This window comes from Silurus meridionalis, chromosome 6 (assembly GCF_014805685.1).
Source record: "Silurus meridionalis isolate SWU-2019-XX chromosome 6, ASM1480568v1, whole genome shotgun sequence".
NCBI classification, from domain to species: Eukaryota; Metazoa; Chordata; class Actinopteri; order Siluriformes; family Siluridae; genus Silurus; species Silurus meridionalis.
Window position 1 is genome coordinate 12885235 of NC_060889.1, and position 24311 is coordinate 12909545.

At 37.9% G+C, this 24311-nt stretch overlaps 2 protein-coding genes across 4 annotated transcripts; one reads left to right on the top strand and one right to left on the bottom strand.

Annotated features, from left to right (window-relative positions):
• Nucleotides 1–1553: 1553 nt before the first annotated feature.
• Nucleotides 1554–14315, bottom strand: ntn4 (netrin 4). 3 transcript variants are annotated; one of them, XM_046852718.1, is made up of 11 exons: nucleotides 14196–14315; nucleotides 13759–13835; nucleotides 11395–11858; nucleotides 8826–9095; nucleotides 6818–6944; nucleotides 6528–6713; nucleotides 3256–3445; nucleotides 2855–2922; nucleotides 2634–2702; nucleotides 2239–2412; nucleotides 1554–2120 (listed from the first exon to the last, which is right to left on the bottom strand). In XM_046852718.1, the coding sequence occupies exons 2-11, from the start codon at nucleotides 13817–13819 to the stop codon at nucleotides 1984–1986; spliced, it is 1746 nt and encodes a 581-aa protein (XP_046708674.1). In that variant the 5' UTR covers nucleotides 13820–13835; nucleotides 14196–14315; the 3' UTR covers nucleotides 1554–1983. The 3 variants fall into 3 exon arrangements, with proteins under 3 accessions (XP_046708674.1, XP_046708673.1, XP_046708672.1); XM_046852717.1 differs by having other exon boundaries at nucleotides 14097–14292; XM_046852716.1 differs by having other exon boundaries at nucleotides 13759–14299.
• A 5106-nt stretch (nucleotides 14316–19421) lies between these two features.
• Nucleotides 19422–23683, top strand: snrpf (small nuclear ribonucleoprotein polypeptide F). Its single transcript, XM_046850776.1, has 4 exons — nucleotides 19422–19579; nucleotides 21073–21198; nucleotides 22541–22605; nucleotides 23421–23683. Exons 1-4 carry the CDS (start codon nucleotides 19577–19579, stop codon nucleotides 23485–23487), a joined length of 261 nt encoding a protein of 86 aa, XP_046706732.1. The 5' UTR covers nucleotides 19422–19576; the 3' UTR covers nucleotides 23488–23683.
• The last annotated feature ends 628 nt before the right edge of the window (nucleotides 23684–24311 follow it).

A 24311-nucleotide genomic window follows, 5' to 3' on the forward strand; every position in this document is an offset into this window, starting at 1 on the left:
TACCTGTTTTTAGCCTCACACGGCTACATCTCTCTGTTAGTTTAGTTAGATTTTAGTGCTGCATTCAACACTATAGATAATTATCTTCTACTAGATCGCTTACAAAATGACATCGGCATTCAGGGACAGGCATTAGGCTGGTTTAAATCCTACCTGCCTGATCGTTACAATTTTGTAGACTTAAATAGAGAGCTATCCAGGTTAATGCAAGTAAATTATGGCGTGCCACAAGGTTCAGTTCTAGGACTCCTGCTTTTCACAATATACATGCTTCACTTGGGAAGTAGGCATGGAATTAGCTTCCACTGTTATGCTGATGATACCCAACTATATCTCATCGAAACCAGATGATACAGTTCATTTGGCTTGGATAACTGAGTGTGTCAAAGAATTAAAAGATTGGATGACTCATAACTTTCTATTATTGAATTTCGATAAGACAGAGATTTTGCTCATTGGCCCAAAAACTTATCAACTTGTGCCTATCAACAGCAGCTATGCTATTTCCTCTCCAATGCTTCTCTTTACCCATCCCGGGGCATCCTGAGGTTGCGCCAGATTCAGTTACGTCCCACCTCATAAAGATTGTGGACCTTTAAAGAAGTAAATGCCGACCCCGCAAACACCCCGAACCATCTAGAGACGTACCAGCACCATTCGGAACCCACTTCATGTGGAGTTCAGACATTGGACCTCTTTAAGTGTTTAAAGTGTTTAATGGATCTGTGATGATCACAAATGTTGCTCAGTAGCTCCTGGTTCCATAATCTCAAATGACTGTATAAGACTGTAGAAAGGACATTACTTATAATCTTACACTTCAGTGCTCGTGTTAGTTCTCACTCACGTGTTCTTTATTGTTTAAAGACTATAATCACACTAGATATATCAGCCAAATAAGGATGGGTTCCTCTTTTCAGTCTGGTTCCTCTCAAGGTTTCTTCCTCATAACATCTAAGGGAGTTTTTCCTTGCCACAGTCACCACGGCTGCTCATCAGGGATAAATACACATTGTTCACCTTAACTGTTAAATTCTGTAAAGCTGCTTTGAGACAATGTCTGTTGTGAAAAGCGCCATAGAAATAAACCTGACTTGAGATAGGGCTGAACAGACATTTTACCAAATGTATTAATTACGTTCTGCTACTATGAAGCACACATTTTTTAATTTTTTTTTTTACAGAATACAATTACAAAATAAAGCAGAAGAAATATTAGCATAGTAGCACAGTGGGAAGCATTACTATGTCACATCCTGTGCATGTCCTTGTGATGTCCCTGTGGATTTCCCCCAACTTTCCCAAAGCATACGATTATTTGCCCCTGTAACTGCAACATCCTCAATTATTTTGACATTAAAACATTTTTATGAGATTCTGAGAGAATGAATTATGCAGGTGTCTAGTTTGAAATCTTATTCATGGGACTCAAATATACTCAGAACTCCATTATAATCAATTCAAGCAAGTTCTTTGCTCAGTTGTACAGAACACATGTGTAGGTTTAAAAATGTCTGGTGTTGAGGATGGGCACAAATAGAAACACATAAATCGACATTTTTAACTGTTAGTAATTTATTTAATAGTAACAAGTAGTTTCGTTATCAAAACTGGCATTTTCCTGAAAGCAGGGTCCTAGAAGAAATAAATTCCAAAAAGTGCAAATTATGTTTTTTCTTTGTCTGTCCTAAGTCATAGTCTATTGCATTTTTATGAGCATATGAGGACATTATATACAAATGGCATGTTATTTACAGGCTCCAAAAGATACAAAATTACAAACATTATAATATGTACATTCAATGAAAATACATTCTGTACAGCAGACATTCATAACCACCCTCACCTTTCACACACATTCAGTGATGCACAGCTGCACAAGACAATATAAAAATTCAATAGTTTTGGCTGAATTTGACCACATCTCTTCCTCTGCCTCTCTACACCACTCTTTTTTTTTTTTTTCTCTTGTGCACTTGCTATCTAACTCAGGTGGCACCTTAGGAGCTGCAGCACTCGGCGACTGTGGTTGGCTCTCCATGGCTTCACTAAACTCTTCATGTTGACTAGAAGTCGACCTTTCCTCACATCGTAGTGTCCAGCAACAAGATATTCCTCCCCTGCAGAAAGACAGATACACCACTCCAATTTAGCAAAAGAGAAATACATAATAGATTGATCATATTATAACAATGTGTGTGTGTGTGTGTGTGTGTGTGTGTGTGTGTTTTCACTCACCTGGATACAGTACAGGGCAGGTACAGCCTCGAGTTGTCCAGGACTCTGGATACAGAGTGGCAGTTCCTTGCATGAGCCTGAGGGTGGAGCTGTTCCATAGCACCTTAAGAACTTTTACATCCACCTCAGCATGAGAGCCCTTATCATGTGCTGCCAGTACTCTTACCTTTAAAGCTACACACAAACACACATACACACACAGAAAACCTTACCTTTTTTTCCATATACTCAGATTTGCACACAGTAAACTGCTGGAACACTACAGCCTTGAAATATCCTCAGGCTCACGCACGCACACGCACACACACACACACACACACACACACACACACACACACAAAATACCAGTGCATTTATGTCTATGTCTGCGTGTGTCTGAAAATCCGAATACTTACCATAGGAATATTGCATAATGCAGAAGATTTTACTGTTCTTGAGAGATTGCTGTTTGCACTCACATTTCTCTGCACAGAAATAAACACATCTTATTGCCAAGTATAGTTTATTTCTGTTGTCAAGGTAATAATAATAAAAAATAAAAAAACAATAACATTCAGACAGCACATATCTTATCCATGCCAACTCAATAGGATTAGCACTGTTAACAAACTTGTACCTTGAAAGTTCAGCGCTGAGAAAAGTTCCTCCGCTCGAAATATGGTGTTATTGTGTTCAGGATCTGACCTGCACACACAAACACACACATAGCCACATCTTACACACATCATCATATATATATATATATATATATATATATATATATATATATATATATATATATATATATTTTTCCTTGCCACAGTCAACACTGGCTTGCTCATCAGTAACTTACATTTACAAAGAACATATTCATTTTTTATCACCACATTATCTGTGTAAAGCTGCTTTGAGACAACGTTCATTGTTAAAAGCGCTATACAAATAAAAATGAATTGAATTGAATATATCACTCTCAGTATTTATTGGTTTTTAGTTCGGGGGAAAAAAAAAAAAACACATCCAAACACACAGACTAACCCTGTCATGCAGTCTCCAGTGTAGGGATCACAGTCACCTGCACAGTGGCAAGGTCTGCAGCCATACTCATCGAAACCCCAGTATCCCAGCATACACTTGTCACACAATGGGTTGGCCACACCAGGCTTGCAGATACAGTCCCCATTAGCAGGGTTGCAACTCTCGGTTCCAACACGGTCACACAAACAAGCTGTGGTTTAACAAACAAGACAGAAATATATTCATACATACACCTATTTACCCTTATACCCTGCAATAATTGGGCATGATACCAAAGGTAGTAGACTGCCATTTCCATATTTAAAGTAGTCCAATATAAAGTGCAATATTCTCTATGAGAAAATATATATATATATATATATATATATATATATATATATATATATATATATATATATATATATATATATATATATAAAAGCTAAAAGAGTTAGAGGAAACTGCAAAAAAATATGTAATAGCTAGAGCTGGATTTGCCAGTAAAAGCAGTGATTTTTTTCATTCATTTAATTGAAAGAATATATGATGATGGTGATGATGATGATGATTATTATAAGAAATTTATTCAGTTTCAGCAAATTATTAATACAATTCACAATGCTGGTCAAACAGATTACATTGACTCCCTGTACGTGTTCATCTGCATGCTAGTAGCTATAGAATTTAAACCCATATAAGGAAACGAAGGACACAATATCAGAATAATGTGGAACAGCATTATAACAATGTACTTTTAAGTAATGTTTTTATTATACATTATACATTTAAACTATTGACACCATTATTCTCATACTATTATTAAGAATAAGGTAGATGTGCAGACCTGCAGTAACTACAGGGGAATAAAGTTGATCAGTCACACCATGAAGTTATGGGAAAGAGTTGTGGAAGCCAGGCTGAGAGAAGAGGTGACCATCTGTGAGCAGCAATATGGCTTAATGCCTAGGAAGATCACCACAGATGCATTATTTGCTTTGAGAATGTTGATGGAGAAGTATAGAGAAGGTCAGAAGAAGTTGCATTGTGTGTGTGTGTGTGTGGATTTAGAGAAAGCGTACGACAGAGTGCCGAAAGAGGAGTTGTGGTATTGTATGAGTAAGTCAGGTGTGGCAGAGAAGTATGTGAGGGTGGTGCAGGACATGTATGAGGACAGTGTAACAGCAGTGAAGTGTGCAGAAGAAACGTTCGAGGTGGAGGTTGGACTGCATCAAGGATTGGTTCTGAGCCCTTTCCTGTTTGCAGTGGTGATGGACAGGTTGACGGACGAAGTCAGACAGAAGTCTCCATGGACCATGATGTTTGTGAATGATATTGTGATTTGTGGTGAGAGTAGGGAGCAGGTTGAGAAGAGCCTGGAAAGGTGGAGGTATGTGCTGGAGAGAAGGGGAAAGAGGGGGGATCAGTGGAGTGGAGCAGTTACAGGGAAAAGGTGGAGAAGGTGGAGGAGTTCAGGTACCTGGGATCAACAGTGCAAAGTAATGGAGAGTGTGTTAGAGAAGTGAAGAAAAGAGTGCAGGCAGGGTGGAGTGGGTGGAAAAGAGCGACAGGAGTAATTTGTGATAGAAGAGTATCTGCAAAAGTAAAAGGGAAAGTTTAGAGGACTGTGGTGAGACCTGCGATGTTGTATGGTTTAGAGACAGTGGCATTGAGTAAAATACACAAGGTGGAGCTGGAGGTAGCAGAGCTGGAGATGTTGAGGTTTTTGTTGGGAGTGACAAATATGGACAGGATTAGACGGGTTTATTAGAGGGATCGCATATGTAGGACGTTTTGGAGACAAGGTGAGGGAGGCAAGACTGAGAGGGTTTGGACATGTGCAGAGGAGGGACATGGTGTATATCGGTAGGAGAATGCTGAGGAGTGAGCCGCCAGGAAGGAGGAAAAGAGGAAGACCAAGGAGGAGGTTTATTGATGTGGTGAGAGAAGACATGCAGGTAGTTGGTTTGAAAGAGGCAGATGTAGAGGACAGTATGGCGAACCCAAATGGGAGAAGCTGAAAGCTTCTATATACTTTTCTAAAATCGTTTACATAGCACCTAAATATGCTACATTACAATTCAGCTTTAATTTTAATGATAAAAAAGGAAATGGTACTAATTTCATACTAAAGTGTACAGTTTTCAGTGGGTAAAGGCTGAGTTGACAGTTTATTAGGTACAAATATATGTAACCTACATCTATCCAGTCCGGTACTTTTATCCAGTACCTATTTTATATGTTTAGAAAAACTGCTATGCAGTGATTTAAAAAAATGTAGTGTCATGAGGTGATTTATTACTTAATTAACTATCATTTTGAATACTTCTTCCTTTTAACAGACATCGTGCTGTATTGCATAGTTTTGCAGGCGAGGAATCAGGTTTGTCGCACCATCATTGAAGAGTTCTGCCAATTTTTGTGTTTCTTATTTACAGAATGAATTGTTTCAATCATGTAATTTATTTGAGAAAATGCAGTAATTTTTCTTTCAACAGATGCATTCTTTTCTGAACAATGCCCGAGTTCAAAAGTGTATGAGAAAAGACTATTACAGGTTAAAAGTTTTAAAACCAAACATTCTTTAAAAAGTACAGAAGAATTGACCCATGGAATAATAATAATAGTTTGCTCATACTCATCATGACAGGAAGTCTGGTTCCATATGTGCATAGAAGAGGCTGCTACATGAACACACCCCGAAAAAAACATGATACTGACGCCTTGGTTATGAGGTGAAATATCGCAGCGGTGTGTCAGTATGTGATGATTAATCTGTCTGCTGCACACTCGCACATTAACAGCTAAAACCCCTCTGAGTTCTTGTTATTCTGCATGTCTCAGCTCGTTAAGAGAGCCATCAGCATTCCGACCTGAAATAGCGCTCTATGCCAAACAGCCCCTGTGTGTTTGCGTGTGTGTCTGTGCGCGCAGGCACATGTGTGAATTAATGTATTTTCTAAAGTACAAAGTTCCTGAACTCTGACATGCTCCTGGCTGAGCTTTAGGAATAAATATTTGAACACAAAGTGTGCACACATATGTACACACTCGGTCAGCTCAGCGTGAGAAAGAAAAAGGAGATCAAATATGGGAAAGGGGAAAAAGAAGACAGATTTTTCTTAAACTATTTAAGTGGTTTTTCAAAATCGGAGAAAAAACGCCCTCCAGCATCCCGCACAGAATTTGTTAACTAAAAGAACTGTAAAGTTCTCCACACCCTGACAGCCATTGTGTCATAAATCACTTTTAAGTCAACGACTTATGAAAGTGTGTGTGGTGAGGCGTTGTCTTACGTGTACACGAGTTCTCAGCGGTCAGTAGTCTCTCTGGATGTCTGTAAAAGCCTGGCTGGCACTGCTGACAGTGTCGACCTGTTGTATTGTGTAGGCAGTGACACACACCTCCACTTCTCTGACCAGAACGCAGCCACAAACTTTTGTCAAAGTGGCAGCTCTCTGCATGTCCATTACACTTGCACTCTTGAAGCATACACACACACGGACACACAAAAATATAATTACTACTGATTTAAGAAAGAAAGAAAGAAAGAAAGAAAGAAAGAAAGAAAGAAAGAAGTACCCACCATTACACTGGTGAGCTTCTCCAGTTAGGCCACTTGCTGGTCTCCATGGTCGGTCATTATAGAGACGATCGCATCTCTCACAGTGATCACCTGCAGTGTGATGCCGACACACACATTTGCCATGGACCTGTGAATGACAAACATAGTACACTTTCATCAGTCTAGCAGCTCCTTATTTGGGAAGGTCTTTGATATCTGAATAATCATCTAAATATGGTTCAGAGAATCAAATATTTGATTTACATCTTGCTGTTATTTCCCTATTCCTAAAAAGTGTTCTTCTAATTTAGCAATTGCAGATTCTCAAGCAGTCGTCTACAGCTGTAAAACCCGGGAGGCTGTAGGGAAATTGAAAAGCTGAACACACTGAGAAGAATGTGTTATCTTAATGCATATGCAAAAACAGGCACTGCATTACTTTCAGGGCCAAATATGCACTCTTATCTACTTTCCCAGCTAAAGCTGCGGTACAGCATGGTATAGTAACAAATCTGTGATCTCACAATTCATTTAAATTTCCATTGCCAAGTGACCCATATTATTAAGAGATATCGGAACAATGTTGCCCTTTTTAGCCTTAGATGCTCATTTTTTTTTTATATTTGTCCACCTGTAAAATACCTAATCTTGAAGTTACACTAGTGCAATGCAAATTTCTGATAAGAAAATTAAACAATAAGCATTGGGACACATTGGCTTTCCAGAAGATAGAAAATATTTATTTCATGATAACTTCAGCAATGAATGGCAGTTCAGATAAACTCATCTCACCAATTCAAACACCCTCCCTTTTCTTTCTCTAGTCACAAACAGCTGATTAAGTGCAAATCTTCCACATGATTCTAATCAACAATGAAGCACCATAGGGGTAAAATTGCAAAGCTGTGACCTGCACGTTCTGTTCAATTCTCAACTTTTGTACACTTGCTTATGTTGTTTTATGCCTTTGACTTGTCTATTTTCATCATTTGTAGGAGCTTGATATCTCCACTGCACTGTTCCCAAACAGATGTCAGCACGAACGCACAGCCCAAACAAAACAAAACAAAGTGTGCATGCAAGAGAATTTTTTCTTTTTTTTTAATGAGTGTAGCTGGAGAGGGTTGTGTTCTTGTGTTCATTATTATAATTGACAAACACTGCGTGCGCCACTCGTTAAACGATTCTCATAAAGTGTGCAATAGTCACACATAAAATTCTGATAATCAAGCAGTGCGTGTATCTACACCTAGAGATCTTCAACAGGAGTAAATACACGCCTTTGTGTTTGGGTTGGTTTAGAGAGTGTGTGTGTATGTGTTTGGTCTGCACTGTTAGATCAAAGTCTGATCCTCCCTGAGTAGAGTGTTTGTGTCACTATTTGTTGTTACTGTCTGATTACGGAAGGCAAACAATAAAAAGTGGATTAGCGAAAGTGGCATGCAATGAAGCTGTTCTCTCTACATGTTTTTTCCTGTGTATCACTCCCACTGTTCCTTCCCTCCTTCCTGTCACTTTGCTATCTCTTTTCAGATCTCGGCCCTGCTATTAAAAGTTTGGGTTTTCAGTAATAGGACCATTAAATAGAGAAATACTGCATGACAAGATACAAGAAACATATAAAACTAGAAAAATGTCACACAAGTAGCCATTTATATAACCGTGATAAATGCCTTTTAAAATAACAAATATGCCTGCTCTTTATTAACGAGTTAATCATTCCTGAGCAGACGCTTACACTTTCCTTATACAATGCTCAATTGTTTTCGCCATTGTTGAACTGCTGAACTGTGTTCTGAAATTAGCTTACCTTGCAAAGTGCGATAGTAAAAAATCAACTAATGTCTGACCTTTGTTTAAACGTACACCTACATTTAAAATCAGGTCAGGGCAACAATCATTTCAGATAAAACATCTAACGTTATTCATGTCTGTCTGATGTTTAATGTGCACAACAATGTGTATTTAGAATTTAGTTTGACCGGTATCAATACAATATCAAAAGACCTTCATTTGGGTCTCCACTCACCACATGGTGCCCACGATTGTGTGTGGCCTGGTAGCTACTGGCTGGCACACACTGTTCAGAATGCCCATGGCACAAGCAGGCTCCCTTCAAGATGAAGTCAGAGATGGCATAGGGCACGTTTAGAAGGTTGGTATTACTTTGTTTGAGCTGACACGGGCATTGCTGGGGCTGCAGCAGTTGAACGCGGAGGTTAGTAATACCAAGTTGAGCACGAGCCTCTGAGCTGTAAGGTTCTAATTCGCTCCAGGGAGAGAGAGCACGATATATAACCTGGAAAAACATACCCACACAAACACACACACACACAGCATACTCATCAAAAAAAGAAATTGGAGGTAGTCAAGATTTATCAGTTGTGAATGCAAATGGTGTCTAATTATCAGGCAATTGTGCACCATTATTATGGTTACCACTGCACTAAAGAATAAACAGAATTTCTTACCAGGACAATAGTAGACCAAATAAAATAAAATGTACCACCCACAATCATATAAACAACTTAAATCCTGTGTATAATTACCAAAATAATGCTTGTTAGATATATATAAATGTAATGAACTATGAACCCTGGATAACTGCCAGAGGAAGTGAGAATCACCTGGATACCTTCTTGTGTGTATGCATGTTGAGGCATATGACAGCAATGCACGCAAGGAAAGCTTACTGGAAGAGCATACAATTCCTACGTTCTTTCTAAACCGAAAAAAGACGTTTTCAAAAGTACCATATCAGTTCATCTTGCAAAAAGGATGTAAGGCTTTAACACTTTTCAGAAAGATGCAATGCATTTATGAACCGCTGAGAACATTAGTGTAACAAATGCAATATAAGCCCTTAGTTAATATGCTGCTTATATGGGCTATTGGTTTTTGCCAATATACTGGATGTAGCTTAAACACCATTTTATTGGAAATTTATTCTGAGGGGCCTAGGGGCCAGACAAGGCTGAGGACGGCAAACCTTCCCCTCTCATTGACCTTTTGAAGCCACTAATGTAAAGTTGACCTTAGTATTTCTGTGTAAGATAGACAGAATCACTAGATGCCTTTATGGCTGATGAAGCAGACTGGAAATATGTCTGAAGTAATCAAGACTTGGTGGCCCTCCAAGAACTGGGAAGGACAGATAGGCTGCCCTTAAATCCAACTGCTCTGATCTTATCCTGGATCATCGCATGCCTCCTGTACAGTTGTGGCTGTACAATGCTTCTTAGCCTAAAAAAAGATAATGTACAAATGAATCACTGATTAGCTCATCTTGATGTAGGCTGAAAAACCAGCTCAAGCATCACCATCAGGAGCTGGTACCACACAGTGTGACATGGTTAAATCAAAATGTCTGCCACATGTTAGATTGATGGAGAGGCTAGTATACTCACAGAATCTGACGTGTATATGTTCTTGAGTTTGGCTTTGCAAACATAGTGGGAGTATACTGTGGGATCAAATAATATCAGGTGCACACATAGGAGCCAGTCATCCAAGTATGGGAGTATCCTGATGCCTGAAAACCCCCATGACACAAGCTACAGTGTAGAGGTGTTAGAGGTGATTTAAAAGATTTCAAAAGACATCAGTGGTCTAAAGCATTGTAAACCAGTCCTTTGTTTGCATGGCTTAAACAACACCTGGCTACCTTAACAAATAAAAACAAACTGACACTTTCAAATCTATAACTAAATGAGAAAAATAACACCCTTCTAAATGAGCATGCAAGTTTGTTTTGAAATTAATAAAACGTTTTAATGTTTTTTGTTCAAGATTCATGATTGGATCAACAACTCTGACTGGGATCCAACAGCCAAATTGACATTTGCAACAATGGGCAAATTTCCTGCTGGCTTTCGAATGGCGTGACTGTAGGGAAATTCACATTGATGGTACTTACAAAGCTATAGCCGGATGCCCTCTCTTTGTAGAAGGGATGTTATTACACTCATTCCAATCATTCCGAGCAGCACTAGCTAATCATAAGTATCCGAGAGTTTTATGTGTTTCAAAGGAAGAATCTTATAGATTTCACTCTCTACATTTGACAGCGCTTGTGTGACTAGTGGATAGGAAATTAGCTGATTTAACTGATTTTCTAAGTTTGTGTGTGTGTGGTGTAGAAGAGGGAAAGCCGCTGAATTACGCTAGTAGCACTTGTATTTCTAGAAATGCCAGGAGATAAAATATCTACAGGAGTGCATATTACCAATGAAGAAGAGTTGAAAAAAGGCAATCCCCAAGCCAAAGGACATAAAACTCTGAGCATAGTTACAAGAGGATGAGCAGTTATCTGTATATGTTTCTGTCTAGAAAATAAGTCAATAATCTTTGTTTCACAGGACTATTATTGTTATCTAAACCTATTATTGCATAGAAACGCAATAATAATTCCTACACCCTTTGGAGAGTCCTCTGTCATCCACTCAGCCAAGTAACACCCCATTTTAAAAGGTCATCCACACTATTTAGCATGCACACTCAACTCTTTTGGTGTGAGACATAATGATTCAATTATGTATTATTATATTTTCATAATGTTGAGTCTTTTTTTCTCTTTGTATCGTTACACACAAACTCACCTCTCCACCAATGCATGGCCTTGGAGATGAGTATTTCTCAGTACAGCCATGACCATCTTTCAGTCCAAACCAGGAGCTGCAGTTGCGGCTGTATGAGTGCAGGGTGCTCCATGTACGCCCGAAATCCCGTGAACGCTCCACAGTCATGGCTGCCGGGCGTGGTGAGTGAAATATCACAATCAGGTGGGTAAAATAAAATTCCACCTCCAGGTTCAACTGCAATGTTTCATTAATGACGTCTCCGGCTGACTGCCACCATGTAGGTGGCTGTTTGAAGGACGAGTCGGTCATGGAGGTGGGAGGGTGAGCATGAGGATGGCACACTTCACACTGCGGTATACAGCTGCCATCGTCATAGCGACATAAGTGCTCTGGTGTTGTGGAGCCACACTGCGTGTCCGTGAGCATGGAGCGCCCAGTAGCCAGGTTGCCCATGCGAGGATTACACACACGGTTTTCACAGCCTAACACAAAAATGCACAAATAACAGCTATTTCGATATGTGCAAACAAATGGGAAAATTTGGGGATTTCTATAAGCATTTGGACAGGGACACATTTGTAATTTTACCTCTGTTTACCTTCATGATTCATAGGAAATGAAGCAATCGAGTTTTACATTTACAGCAGACACCCTTATCCAGAGCGATATACTGTTATCCTAGTTCTACAGCTGAGCAATTGAGGGTTAAGGGCCTTGGTCAAGGGCCCAGAAGTGGCAACGTAGTGTTGCTGGTATTTGAACCTATGACCTTCCGATCATAAGCCCAACATCTTATCCACTTAGCTACCACTTTCCACTTTTCTTCCTAGGATTTAACTAAACAAATACTGCATTAACTCTTTAGGAAACATTCCACCATTTTCAAATATAAGGGTTAAATATTAGTTCTTCAATGAAACAATGTATTTATTTGTATGTTGTTCATCCATTTTTTTTTCTACAGTAAGCAGAAGAATGTTTAAATGGGTTGAGGTATGGGGACACTTGATTATTAAATAATATAAAAGAATATTTCATTCCTATGCCTTATGAAGTGAAGCTGTTGGGTTGCTTTCGCAATATGTTTTATGCTGTTATCTTTCCTGCTGTGACGTGCCACCTTATCCGTTTTGCAGCATTTGACTGAATCCGAGCAGTAAGTATAGCTCTATGCACTTCAGAATTTATCCTGCTACTTCTATTAACAGTCACATCATTGGTAAACACTAATGATCCAGTTCCATTGGCAGCCCTATATTCCATACCATATAAGTCAAGTTTAATTTCAAGTGTCCTTGTTTCAAACTGGATGAACATTTTCCAAAATGTTTTTAACAATCTAATCTGGCTAAAATTCCAGACAATTCCAGATAACGTGCTTGTACAGTCTGACAATGATACACCTGCCGCCTCCTGAGTGTTTTTGACTTGGCGAGATGTTATAAAGGGGTTTTTCTTCATTAAGGAATTAATTCATCATTTGATGTGTCAACTCATGATCATCTATTTTAGATATCTTCCAGGCTTTTCTGGTGATTCTGAGCTCTCCAGTGCATTCCTTCTTTTCTATTATTGTTTCAAATGATTGATTTGGCCACTCCTAATGTTTCTGCTTTAGCTCTCTCCGATAGGACTGTTTGACTCTTTTCATCCTAATGATGGCCTCCATTACCTACATGGACACCTCTTAGGACCACATAGTGAGTTCCCATGAACAGCTACCAAATGCAAATTCAACACTTGGAATCAACCCCAGACTATTTAACCCTTTATTTCATCATGAAATAGGGAGGAAACCATTCACACGTGAACCTATTGATCAGTCAATTGTCTGATTTCTTCTCTCTTTTTTGAAAACTCGAAAACTTTTGCAGTGTTTTTTTCTAAATGTTTTTGTTGAATTAATTTGAAAGCTCAAAGTCTACACACAAATTTGGTTTGCTTCATTTCTGAATCTACTGTGGTGGTGTACAGAGGGAACAAAAAAAAAAAAACGAATTGCTGTCCAAATACTCAGACATGACTAAGAAAAATCAACAATTAATGCTGCTTATTAACAATAGTGTCCCCTATGCTTTATGGGTGAAAAATAGGAAAGAGACTGGTGACTGTCAAGAAAGGTGTGAATTGTCGACACAAATGATTATAGTACATTTATTTCACATTTAAATGGAAGAGATGCCAATTATCTAGAAATCCTTTATTGCTGTTTGATTAATTAGTTGATTGATTTATTTATTGACAATTAAGGAACACCTTTAAAACTCGCTACATGTCTATGATGCATTTCTGGTTCTTTAATGCAAAAGACACAATGTGCGTGCGTGCGTGCGTGCGTGCGTGTGCGCGAGATTGTTTCGCTAGCACCTGCAGAGCACTGACCTGAACGCGCAGAGTGAGAAGCGCCGCACGCGAGCACGAGAAACAACGCCCACCTCTCCATCGATGCCCCGTCAGGTCTTCAAAATAAATAAATAAATAAATAAACAAACAAAACAAAACAAAAAATAGGTCCAATGTCCTACAACAAAAGACTAGAAAAGCGATTAAGCGAATGCTCTTGTCCCGTAACAAGTCGGAGGCTCTGCAAAGTAGCGACCGCGTTTCTCAAACGGCAAGTAGAAGCATGACCGCGTTTAGTGCGCGTGGCGCGGCCAGGTGCGCGCGCGCGCCTGCGAGCAGCCGCCGACGTGCCACTGCGTTGAAGAGAAAGCGCTCACCTGCGCACCGAGCCCCGGCGCGCGCGATCCTGCCATGTGTCCACCACGCCACTCAGACACACCTGAATATTGTATTTTTTAATTGTATTTATTTTTTACCGAAAGAGTCTATGCACAGAAACGGGCGTCGGAGCCTCTTCGTACGCATCTCATCTCAGATCAGAGCTTCTGGATCCTCCAGCTGAATTCTCTAGAATACCGCTGAGTGACAGGAGCGTGAACTTTGGCTCCGCCCCCTTTCCCAACATTTTTACTCAGATTTAAAGGAGCATTCCCAGCACACTCCACTCATCAGTCACAAACTATGTTCACACACACACACACACACACACACACACACTCAGGGCATTTACTCTTTAACTGAATGCACATTGTGAAATGCAAAAAAATGTGAGGACATTTTGTAGATTAGTTTTCTAGATGTGTTTTAAAAAACTGGCTTGTTCTAAACACTTGTTCGTTTCAGCACAATGAAACTCTTTCTTCACATATACCAGCAATGTTAGAAAGCTGGGTACATATGGTCAGCCATGTTACAGCACCCCTGGAGCACAGAGGATAAAGGACCTGAAGGGTGTCAGCTTGGAGATACTTGGCTTGAATGTCTGACCTTCTGATCAGAAAACCAGAGCCTTAACCACTGAGCTACCACATCCCACCAACAAACAAGCAAGCAAACAAACAAGGTTCCATTTATTTAGTCATCCATTATCTATTCCATTAGGTTTATTGTACAGCATAGAAAAAATTGTTATGTGCATATACAGCATGATCAGAACATGCTCATTTTGTCCGTATTGTTCAGACGTACCGTACTTATAACCTACAGCATTCCAAATCTAATCATGTGCGGCGGTTTAGTTTCAGAAGTGGTTTGATTGGTGTCAGATTAAAGGCTGAAGGAAGGCAGAAAGCGGAAAACGTAGAGAGCAGCTGAGTGGGAAATGCGAGTGGATCAAAGCAATGCCGATCGCTGCCCCTTTCCTGATTGGCTGTCTGGAATGTGGACTGGCTGAAAGGCTTTCCGCTCATAATCCGTTCATGTGGATTTGCAAACGTGGCCCTGTTTCTTATATTAATCGGGTGCTTTGATTCCGCACGGTTTTTACAAGAGCTCAATGCCCCCCCCCTTTTATCACTTGTAAGGCCTGTGCTTTAGAGGAGATACAGTGGTAATTTGTAAAAAGGACCCACAGACTGTGTTTACAAAAGACACTGCCTTTCGATTTACAACTGGTCATACTGACATGACTGTCTGTTTTCTTGCAAGGTCAAGGTGTTTAGATAAACCGCAGCCGACATGCCAATAACTGTAAACTGTAAACTCAAAGCACTTATGACAAAATACAACTATCGACAAATAATTGTAGGACCCACAAGAATAACAAGGCACACCAAGACCCTCATTGATTTAGCATTTACAAATAGACCTGAACGAATAATGAAGATTTATAATTTGATTACTGGACTCTCGGACCACAACATGACTTTGACTGTTAGGAAACTGACGAAGAAGCGCCTGCAGTACTTTGGTAAACCTGTTCATGAAAAAATACAGTTTATTATTCCTAAAAGTATAATTATGCAATTTGAAAGAGAGCTTAAAAATATAAACTGGGAACTAATTATGACACTAGATGATGTAGAGGAGTGTTGTAATTCTATGACCACATCTATTACAAATCTAATGGAAAAATTTACAAAGCAAATAAAACCTAAACAAAAAGATTTTACAGTGCCCTGGATAAATAATGAAATACATAACCTTATGAAAAAACGAGATTTAGCTCTGAAAACATCTTTAAGATCTAAACTTAATACCGATCTCCTGACTTACAGAAGTTTTAGGAACAAGGTTGTATCTGAGCTGCGAAAAGCAAAAGTGACATATTACACTCATTTAATTGATAGTGCTAAAGGCAACATTTAATTCACTTTGGAGGCATTTAAATAATCTGACTAATAAATCAAATAAACACAAAAAGATTACAGAACTTAACATTAATGGAAATAGTATAACCGATTGTGCCACTATGGCTGATGAATTTAATTCATATTTTTTACAATCGGTTGAAGAACTAACAAAAGAATTCCAGCTTGTCAATCCTCTCAATTATCCATTGAGAGCAACCTCAACAGATTCCTTTTATATTAAAGAGGTGTCGGATATAAAAGTTGCAGAAATAATTAATAAACTTCCAAATTCTAAGTCTGATGACATTTTTAGGATGAACAGTTGTTTTCTTAAAAAAGTATAAGGATGTCCTTGTCAAACCATTGACCCACCTTGTTAATCTTTCTATAAGAAACCGTACATTTCCCAGTGCATGGAAACAAGGTATAATTATTCCTGTGTTCAAAAGTGGTAGCCAAGACTCAATGAGTAACTATCGCCCTATATCGATTTTACCAGTCTTATCTAAAATTATTGAAAAAGTTGTAGTAGTGCAACTGAGTGACCATTTAGAAGCCAGACAGCTACTCCATCCTCACCAGTTTGGGTTTAGACCAGGTTATTCAACAGAAATAGCAAACTGCTGTTTTATTGAAAAAGTAAAAAAGTCCCTGGACAAGGGTAATGTGGTGGGGGCTGTATTTATAGACCTTAAAAAGGCATTTGATATGGTCAATCATAGTTTGCTTTTATCTAAAATGTTAAATTTTAATTTTTCAAATGAGGCAGTGTTGTGGTTTACATCTTACCTCCAGTCTATAGTACAGTGTGTTAAAGTTGTTTAAAACATATCCACACTCTCAAACATAAAAATGGGCATTCCGCAGGGTTCTATACTTGGCCCCATGCTGTTTAGTCTTTTTATAAATGACTTGCCCCTGCACTGTTCTAATGCCAGATGTCAGCTTTATGCGGATGATGCAGTTATTTATGCACCCGCCAAGTCACCTGAGCAGGCTGCAGCTGTATTGTCTACTAGTATGTTTGACATCCAACAATGGCTCATCCAAAATCAACTAGTTTTAAATCTCACAAAAACAGTTTCTATGTGCTTTTCCATTAAAAAACTCGATTTAAAAGGAAGATTTAATATTAATATACAAAATAAAGAAAAATTATCCACTTACAGAATTCAAATATCTAGGATTGGTTTTAGATCCTCAACTAAAATTTGATAAGCACATAAAGAAAATTTTAAAAACAATACAAAGTAATCTCAATTGTTTTAAATTAATTAGAAGTTTTATACCGCACCAGGCAGCCCTGCTGTACATGCATGCTATGATTTTTTCTCATATATCGTACTGCATGACAGCATGGGCTCAAGCCACTCCTACTGCAACCAAATGCATACGTTCTGTATACAACAGAGCAATAAAGATTATGGACAAAAAAACAATTAGATTTTTTAATCAATACCATTTTTAAGAAATATAATTCATTAATTTAATGAATTTTGAGTTTTCGCAATTTTTGCTTTCTTAAATTAATTTACAAGTGCATTAATCATTTAGTACCTGAGCCACTTAGTTCATTTATTGAGAGACAGAGCAGCACACGAGTCACTAGGGGTCTTACAAATCATGACTGTAAAATCCCATACTGTAGGACCAGTTTTGGTCAGACTACCTTCTCTGTGAAGAGCTCCAAACTCTGGAACTCATTACCATCTGACATTAAGACTATACTGGACTTTAATGTGTTTACTTCCAGGATAAAAAATTGGTTAAAGACAAACCAAAGATGCACTCATTTTTAACTAGTAGGTAAGAGTTGTATATGATATATGTGTGTATGTAAACTTTACGGGTAAATTTTATTGTGTATGACTAGGGACAGAAATTGTCCATATCATGGTATTTGTTTAAAATTGAAGTAGTTTAGTATGTAAATTGTATTGTGTTTAGAGCCCAACCAGGGACAGGAGATGAAAATTAGCATTTGCTATAAACTTTTTATGCAGCATTTCAGTGACAAGCTTGCTTTGACACTATGTAAGTTTGCATTGTCCCTGTCAAATAAATAAAATGAAATGAAATGAAATCCCACCTCCTTTACATCCTTTTGATAACTTCAAGTCAAGAATATCAATGACGTTCCCACCTCCAAACTTCAATGTTGCTATGGCGTTTTTGGGGTGATGTGCAGTGCCATTTGTCCTCCAAACATGGTGTAAACTATGGCATACAAAAGAGTTCATTTTTGGTCTCATCTGACTAGACTATATTCTCCCAGTTTTTCACTGGCTTGTCCAAATGTTGTGCAGCAAACTTTAAACAAGCTTCAACATGCTTTTTCTTCAGAAGTGGAGTCTTGCGTGGTGAGCGTGCACACAGACCATGGCCTTGAATGCATTGCTTATTGTTTTCTTTGAAACAATTGTACCTGCTAATTCCAGGTATTTCTGAAGCTCTCAACAAGTGGTCTTTGGCTCTTGTACACCTCTTCTGATATTCTTTTTACTCCTCTGGCAGAAATCTAGCGAGGAGCACCTGGTCATGGCCGGTTTATGGTGAAATTATGTTCTTTTCACTTCCAGATTATGGCCCCAACAGCGCTCACTGGAACCTTCAGAAGTTTAGAAATTCTTCTGTAATCAATGGCATCAGTATGTTTTGCAGCAAAAAGGTTGTGAAGGTCTTGAGAGAGCGCTTTGCTTTTACCAATCATGATATGTTTTTTGTATAACAACTTTATATGGGCCATCAGTTGGGATTGAACCAGCTGATATTAATTTACACTTACACTCTAATTACTGATTGATTTCAGATGGTCTTGGCTTTCCATGCCTTTTTTCTTTACTTCTCTTTTTTCATGTGTTTATTATTACATCATTTATGGACATTTATAGTTTGATTTCTTTGTATGTGTGGATTGCATGGGCTGTTACCAACATCTGGTGAAGATTTCATGTCAATAGCACTTTAGAAATATATTTACTGAGAAAAATGGTGACGAGTTCAATGCGTATTTTAACCGGTGTATTCCACATTTATCTGTATTTGTCAGTTTGCACAAATCTATCTATCTATCTATCTATCTATCTATCTATCTATCTATCTATCTATCTATCTATCTATCTATCTATCTATCTACAGCAGTAATGTAATTAATCGTGGAAATGGGGGTCTTTAATGTAAATTAGAAGAACGAGTCGTCTCAAATTGTTTCCCCAAGTCCGAGTCGTTCGTCCTTTGTCGCGTGACTGTCGTATATGCTATAAAGGAGATTAAATGAGTAAAGGAACGAAATGAACTAAATGACTCAAAAAAGATTCGTTCGTTTGGATGATCGATTCATAGAACCGAATCACTAAAATTACTCGATTTTCCTATCACTAGGCTGTGCAGTGAGCACGCCTAAACAGGTGAGGTCGCTGTAGTTGGTTTTCTATACCCTTCCGGGTAAAAGGTTACTCGTTTCCTCCCGTTTCTAGCGGCAAGGCCATGCGAGTGCGCTTTTGAAACGGATGCTTATAGAATTAAACATTGTTTTGGTGTTAAAAACCTGATTTACCTCTGGAAATATGGTGAGTCACGTCAGATCGGGTTTTGCCCTGCGCAGAGATTCATTCTTTATATCAATGCGGGGAGGTTTTTATTCATTGTCCGGCCCGCGGTTCATGTAGCAGACTAGCCGACTCTTTCTACGGCTCACAACGTCAGCGTTTCGTTTTTGTCCTCCGGTTGTTTTTCTTCATCTAACTGACAATACTAACTAGATTCAGACCTACTGTTTTTCACACTGTAATAGTGTATTAATGCGGGTTGTAATATTAAACCTATTCGAATGTAGATTGATAATGAGTGATATGTATTGCAGTTCCTGCATGTAACCTAGGGGGCAGTAAGTGAACAGAAAGTCAAGTTGGTATGTGAAATAAATAAAGATGGGTCTTACGGTCAAGCAGAATACGGTCGTTTTTTTTATCCGAAATAAAACGCAGGTGTTAGTATGATGTGGTGTTTATATTTATTTATATATTTATTCTACTTTTTTTTTTTCTACCATCATTATTTAGAGAGAGGGACTGTAGTATTTCGTCAAACTCCTCCTCCTGCGTTATGATTGGCTTAGAACTCAGTTCGTTCGTTGACCAATCAGCGTGCAGAACTTGTTCTGGTTTTATTCACCGATCAGGCATAACATTATGAGCGTGGAAGTGAATAATAACACTGATTATCTCTAAACAGTGGCATCTGTTAGTGAGTGGCAGCAAGTAAACATGTTGTCCTCAAAGTTGATGAGTTAGAAGCAGGAAAAATGGGCGAGCGTAAGGATTTGATTGAGTTTGACAAGGGCCGAATTGTGACGGCTAGACGACTGGGTTTATCTCCAAAAATGCATCTCTTGTGGGCTGTTCCCCTTCTGCAGTGTTTAGTATCTAACAAATGTGGTCCAAGGAAGGAACAGTGTTGAACTGGAGACAGGGTCATGTGGGCTGAGGCTCACTAATGCACTTGTAGAGTGAAGGCTGGACCGTGTGGTCCGATCCAACAGACGAGCTCCTGTAGATCACACTGCTGAAGAAGTTAATGCTGTTAATGCTCGACAGGTCAGAACTGTTTTAGTAGCAGAAGTGGACCAACACAATATTAGACAGGTGGTCATAATGTTATGCCTGATGTTAACCCCCCTTCTTTTATTTATATATATATATATATATATATATATATATATATATATAGTGTATATGTATGTATATATATATATATATATATATATATATATATATATATATATATATATATATATACACATACATACATATATATATATATATATATATATATATATATATATATATATATATATATATATATATATATATATATATATATATATATATATATATATATATATATATATATATGTGTATGTATATATATGTATGTATATATATGTGTATGTATATATATGTATGTATGTGTATATATATATATAATGTATGTGTGTCCCTGTGTATATAGAGAGAGAGATGTAATAAGATATAGATATAATTGATTTGTTTTTCATTTGTAGAGTTTGCCACTGAATCCAAAGCCGTTTCTCAACGGTCTGACAGGGAAACCAGTGATGGTGAAGCTGAAGTGGGGGATGGAGTACAAGGGCTACTTGGTATCTGTGGACGGATACATGAACATGCAGGTACTGAAATGGTGTCCGAATAAAACTAACAAAAAACCCTCCATCATGTCTTCTGAGGAAAATTGAATACTGATCTGCAGAGCTAAATGTATTGGTTTTGTGTGAGATGACTCCAGACTGACCTGGAGAGGAATTTGAAGTTCTGACCGGTAACATCAATGCAGATTTTTTGATTCGGCATTAGTTGACACAAATGATTGACCATGAGCTGATTTTTAAGCCCGTCACACTGTGAATGTTTCGATAAAGCAAACACACTCTGTATGTTTGAAGCTAATAGTCACTTCTTGTTTACCAGATATTGGACAATGTTTATCAAACTTGCATAACTCCCAGTATCAGCAGTGGCGACATCTACAAGTTAGAGCTTTGTTAGCTTTTGCTATAGCGGTATATCAGGCTTCTGGTCAGATTATATGTCTGTTTTTTTGGTACCTCACACTATTAATTCGGTTAGTTATAATTTTATGTATATACAGTATATGGACAAAAGTATTGGGACACAGGACTTTTTCAGCCATATGTGGATTTTCTACAAACTGTGCCCACAAAGATGAACATACAAAGTGTCTTTGCATGCAGTAGCATTGAATGTTACCTTAACTTTGAGATTGGGAACTCGAACATGCTCCAGTGTGACTATGCCTCTTTGCATTTTCTATACTACATGGGTTGGACACCTTCATACATTGTGTGGCCTGCTAGAGCGCTGACCTTTAAACCCCTTTGGGAAGAGTTTGAAGACCTTCTAACTCTACATCAGGATCTGACTTTAATAATACCTTTGTGAGACATTTATAAAGCACACACAAATCTTATGGTGAGGTGTCCACAAACATTTGTCCATATCGTGTATATCGAGACACCTTACAAGCAAGCCAGAGGCAATGATGAACAGAAAACACGCCAAGATTAAAACATATTTTGATGTTGATGGTAAAACCAATAAAAAAAAAAGTGAAGTGTTGAAAAGGTGTGTATAATCAAATAAAACAGCTGTATTTTTTTTTTTTGTAAGAAAAATATATTTGCAAGAAAATTATTTACTTGAAAATATATATTTTTTTATTTATAGCCCACTGGTCTAATCTTTCCACTACATTCTCTCTCAAATCTATTTCTAAATCCATTTTTCAGTAACAGACCATTTTGAGCTCTGTGCAGAAGCAGCAGCCAAATAAAGAAAGAAAGCTTTAATATAAAATTATATATTATATGTATATAATATATAAGGCTCATAAGTGTATTTCACCATAGTGGAATTTATATATATTTATTTTGTACTCTAACTGAAATATGGGAATTAAAACCACTTTTTTCTTCTCGATTGTTTAACGTGCAGTTGGCCAACACAGAGGAGTACGTGGATGGAGCTTTGGCCGGTCACCTCGGGGAGGTGTTAATAAGGTAACAGCATATTTATAACCCATTGCATTCACATTGCTAAATAGTGTGCAGCCTTTCAGTTTGTTGTCCCTGTGAGAAGTTTTTGATTATTCTCCTTGTCCCGTGTGACATTCCTTTAAGCATATATGTATTTAAAATATCCGTGCACTGAGTAAGGGTGACGTGGTCTGTAAGCAACCGGCTCGGCTAAGTAGTGATGTACAAGATGACGAGCACAGACAGCAGTATGAGAAACGATGCCGAACATTCAGAGCTTTATCCAAGTGATACTGCTGAAAGATTAAGGCATTAAGGTTGTTGCACTGGTGTGTCTTTGCTTCTATCAGCAGGTGGTCTCTGAATCTGCAAACCGCAAGTGAAACTAGATCTATTTTTGTTTAATGTTTAAGCCAAAAGTGGTGAACATTTATTTATTTATTTATATATATATTTTACTGAATGTCACATTTATTATATCAATAATAATTTGTGTACTTTAACTTAGAACGAGTGCTTTAATAAATTTTCTAGTAGAGATTTATATGTAGCTAAATTTTTTATCAGCTCCTGTAGAATGCAGTTATTCACACAAAAGCCATCAAAGAATTTCCTCACCAAGAGCAAAGTACATTTAGTTCTTTATATTTGTTCAATCCTGTACAGTTTTTCCAAATAAGTATTAATCACAAATACTTATTTAAATAGTCGTCGTTGTTTATTGTTCGGTTCACTACACGTTTTTTTCCCCCCTGATGTCATGTATTTGTGTGTTCTACGATTATACAACAAATTGGATTCTGCCAAAATCTCACGTAATTGATCTTTCTGTCTTTCAGGTGTAACAATGTTTTGTATATACGAGGCGTGGAAGAAGAGGAAGAGGACGGAGAGATGCGAGAATAGTTCTGGGTTATGGATTTGTGGTTGAAAATGTATGGTTTATTTCATCTTAGTTGTTTGTGAATTTCATTTCTGTTTCTTTCCTATTTTCAATTTGTTTTTTTTTTGCTAATTCATGTACTGTTTTTTTTTTTTTACACACTATAAAAAGCATAATTCGTGGATCCAAAACGGTGATAATAAAGTTATGCATTTTGTATTTTGCTGGCCTGGGTTTTTTTTTGTGTTTTGGAAGAAATAAATATCCAAAAGAGTTCACACTGATAGCTTATATAGAAGAGAGTATACCCATCAATGTTTATTTTGGAGAGTTTGTGCCTTGTGCAAACCATGTAGTCATATTTAAATTATACCAGATGTAGTCAGTGGTTAGTGGACTTTGTTACGCATTACAAATACATTTTGGGGAATACAGGGGATAAGTTGAATTTAGGGATAGGTCGAAATGAAGTAATTAATGTTATGGTGTTCTTTGGTATAATACTTCCAGAAAGAGAAGGCTACATTGATGGCTTTGATGCACTGGATTGTGAGCAGTGTCTCTTTACGAATGCATTAAATGTAAGCTAGGTAAGAAATGTGACTCATATGTTACCTTGTCATATCGATCATCACCATTGTTTATTGCTTATTATTTAAATCTTTAGAATTTTTTATATTGTCATTAAAGATGGCATTAATAGTGTCTGATATTTTCTGAACTTGTGGCATACATGGTCAAAAATTATTTGGACAAGTAGCAACCTGCTTATGCATTTCTCAGGCAGGAAAAAATGTGAACCAATTTAAATTTAGGCATTTGGCAGACGCTCTTATCCAGAGTGACT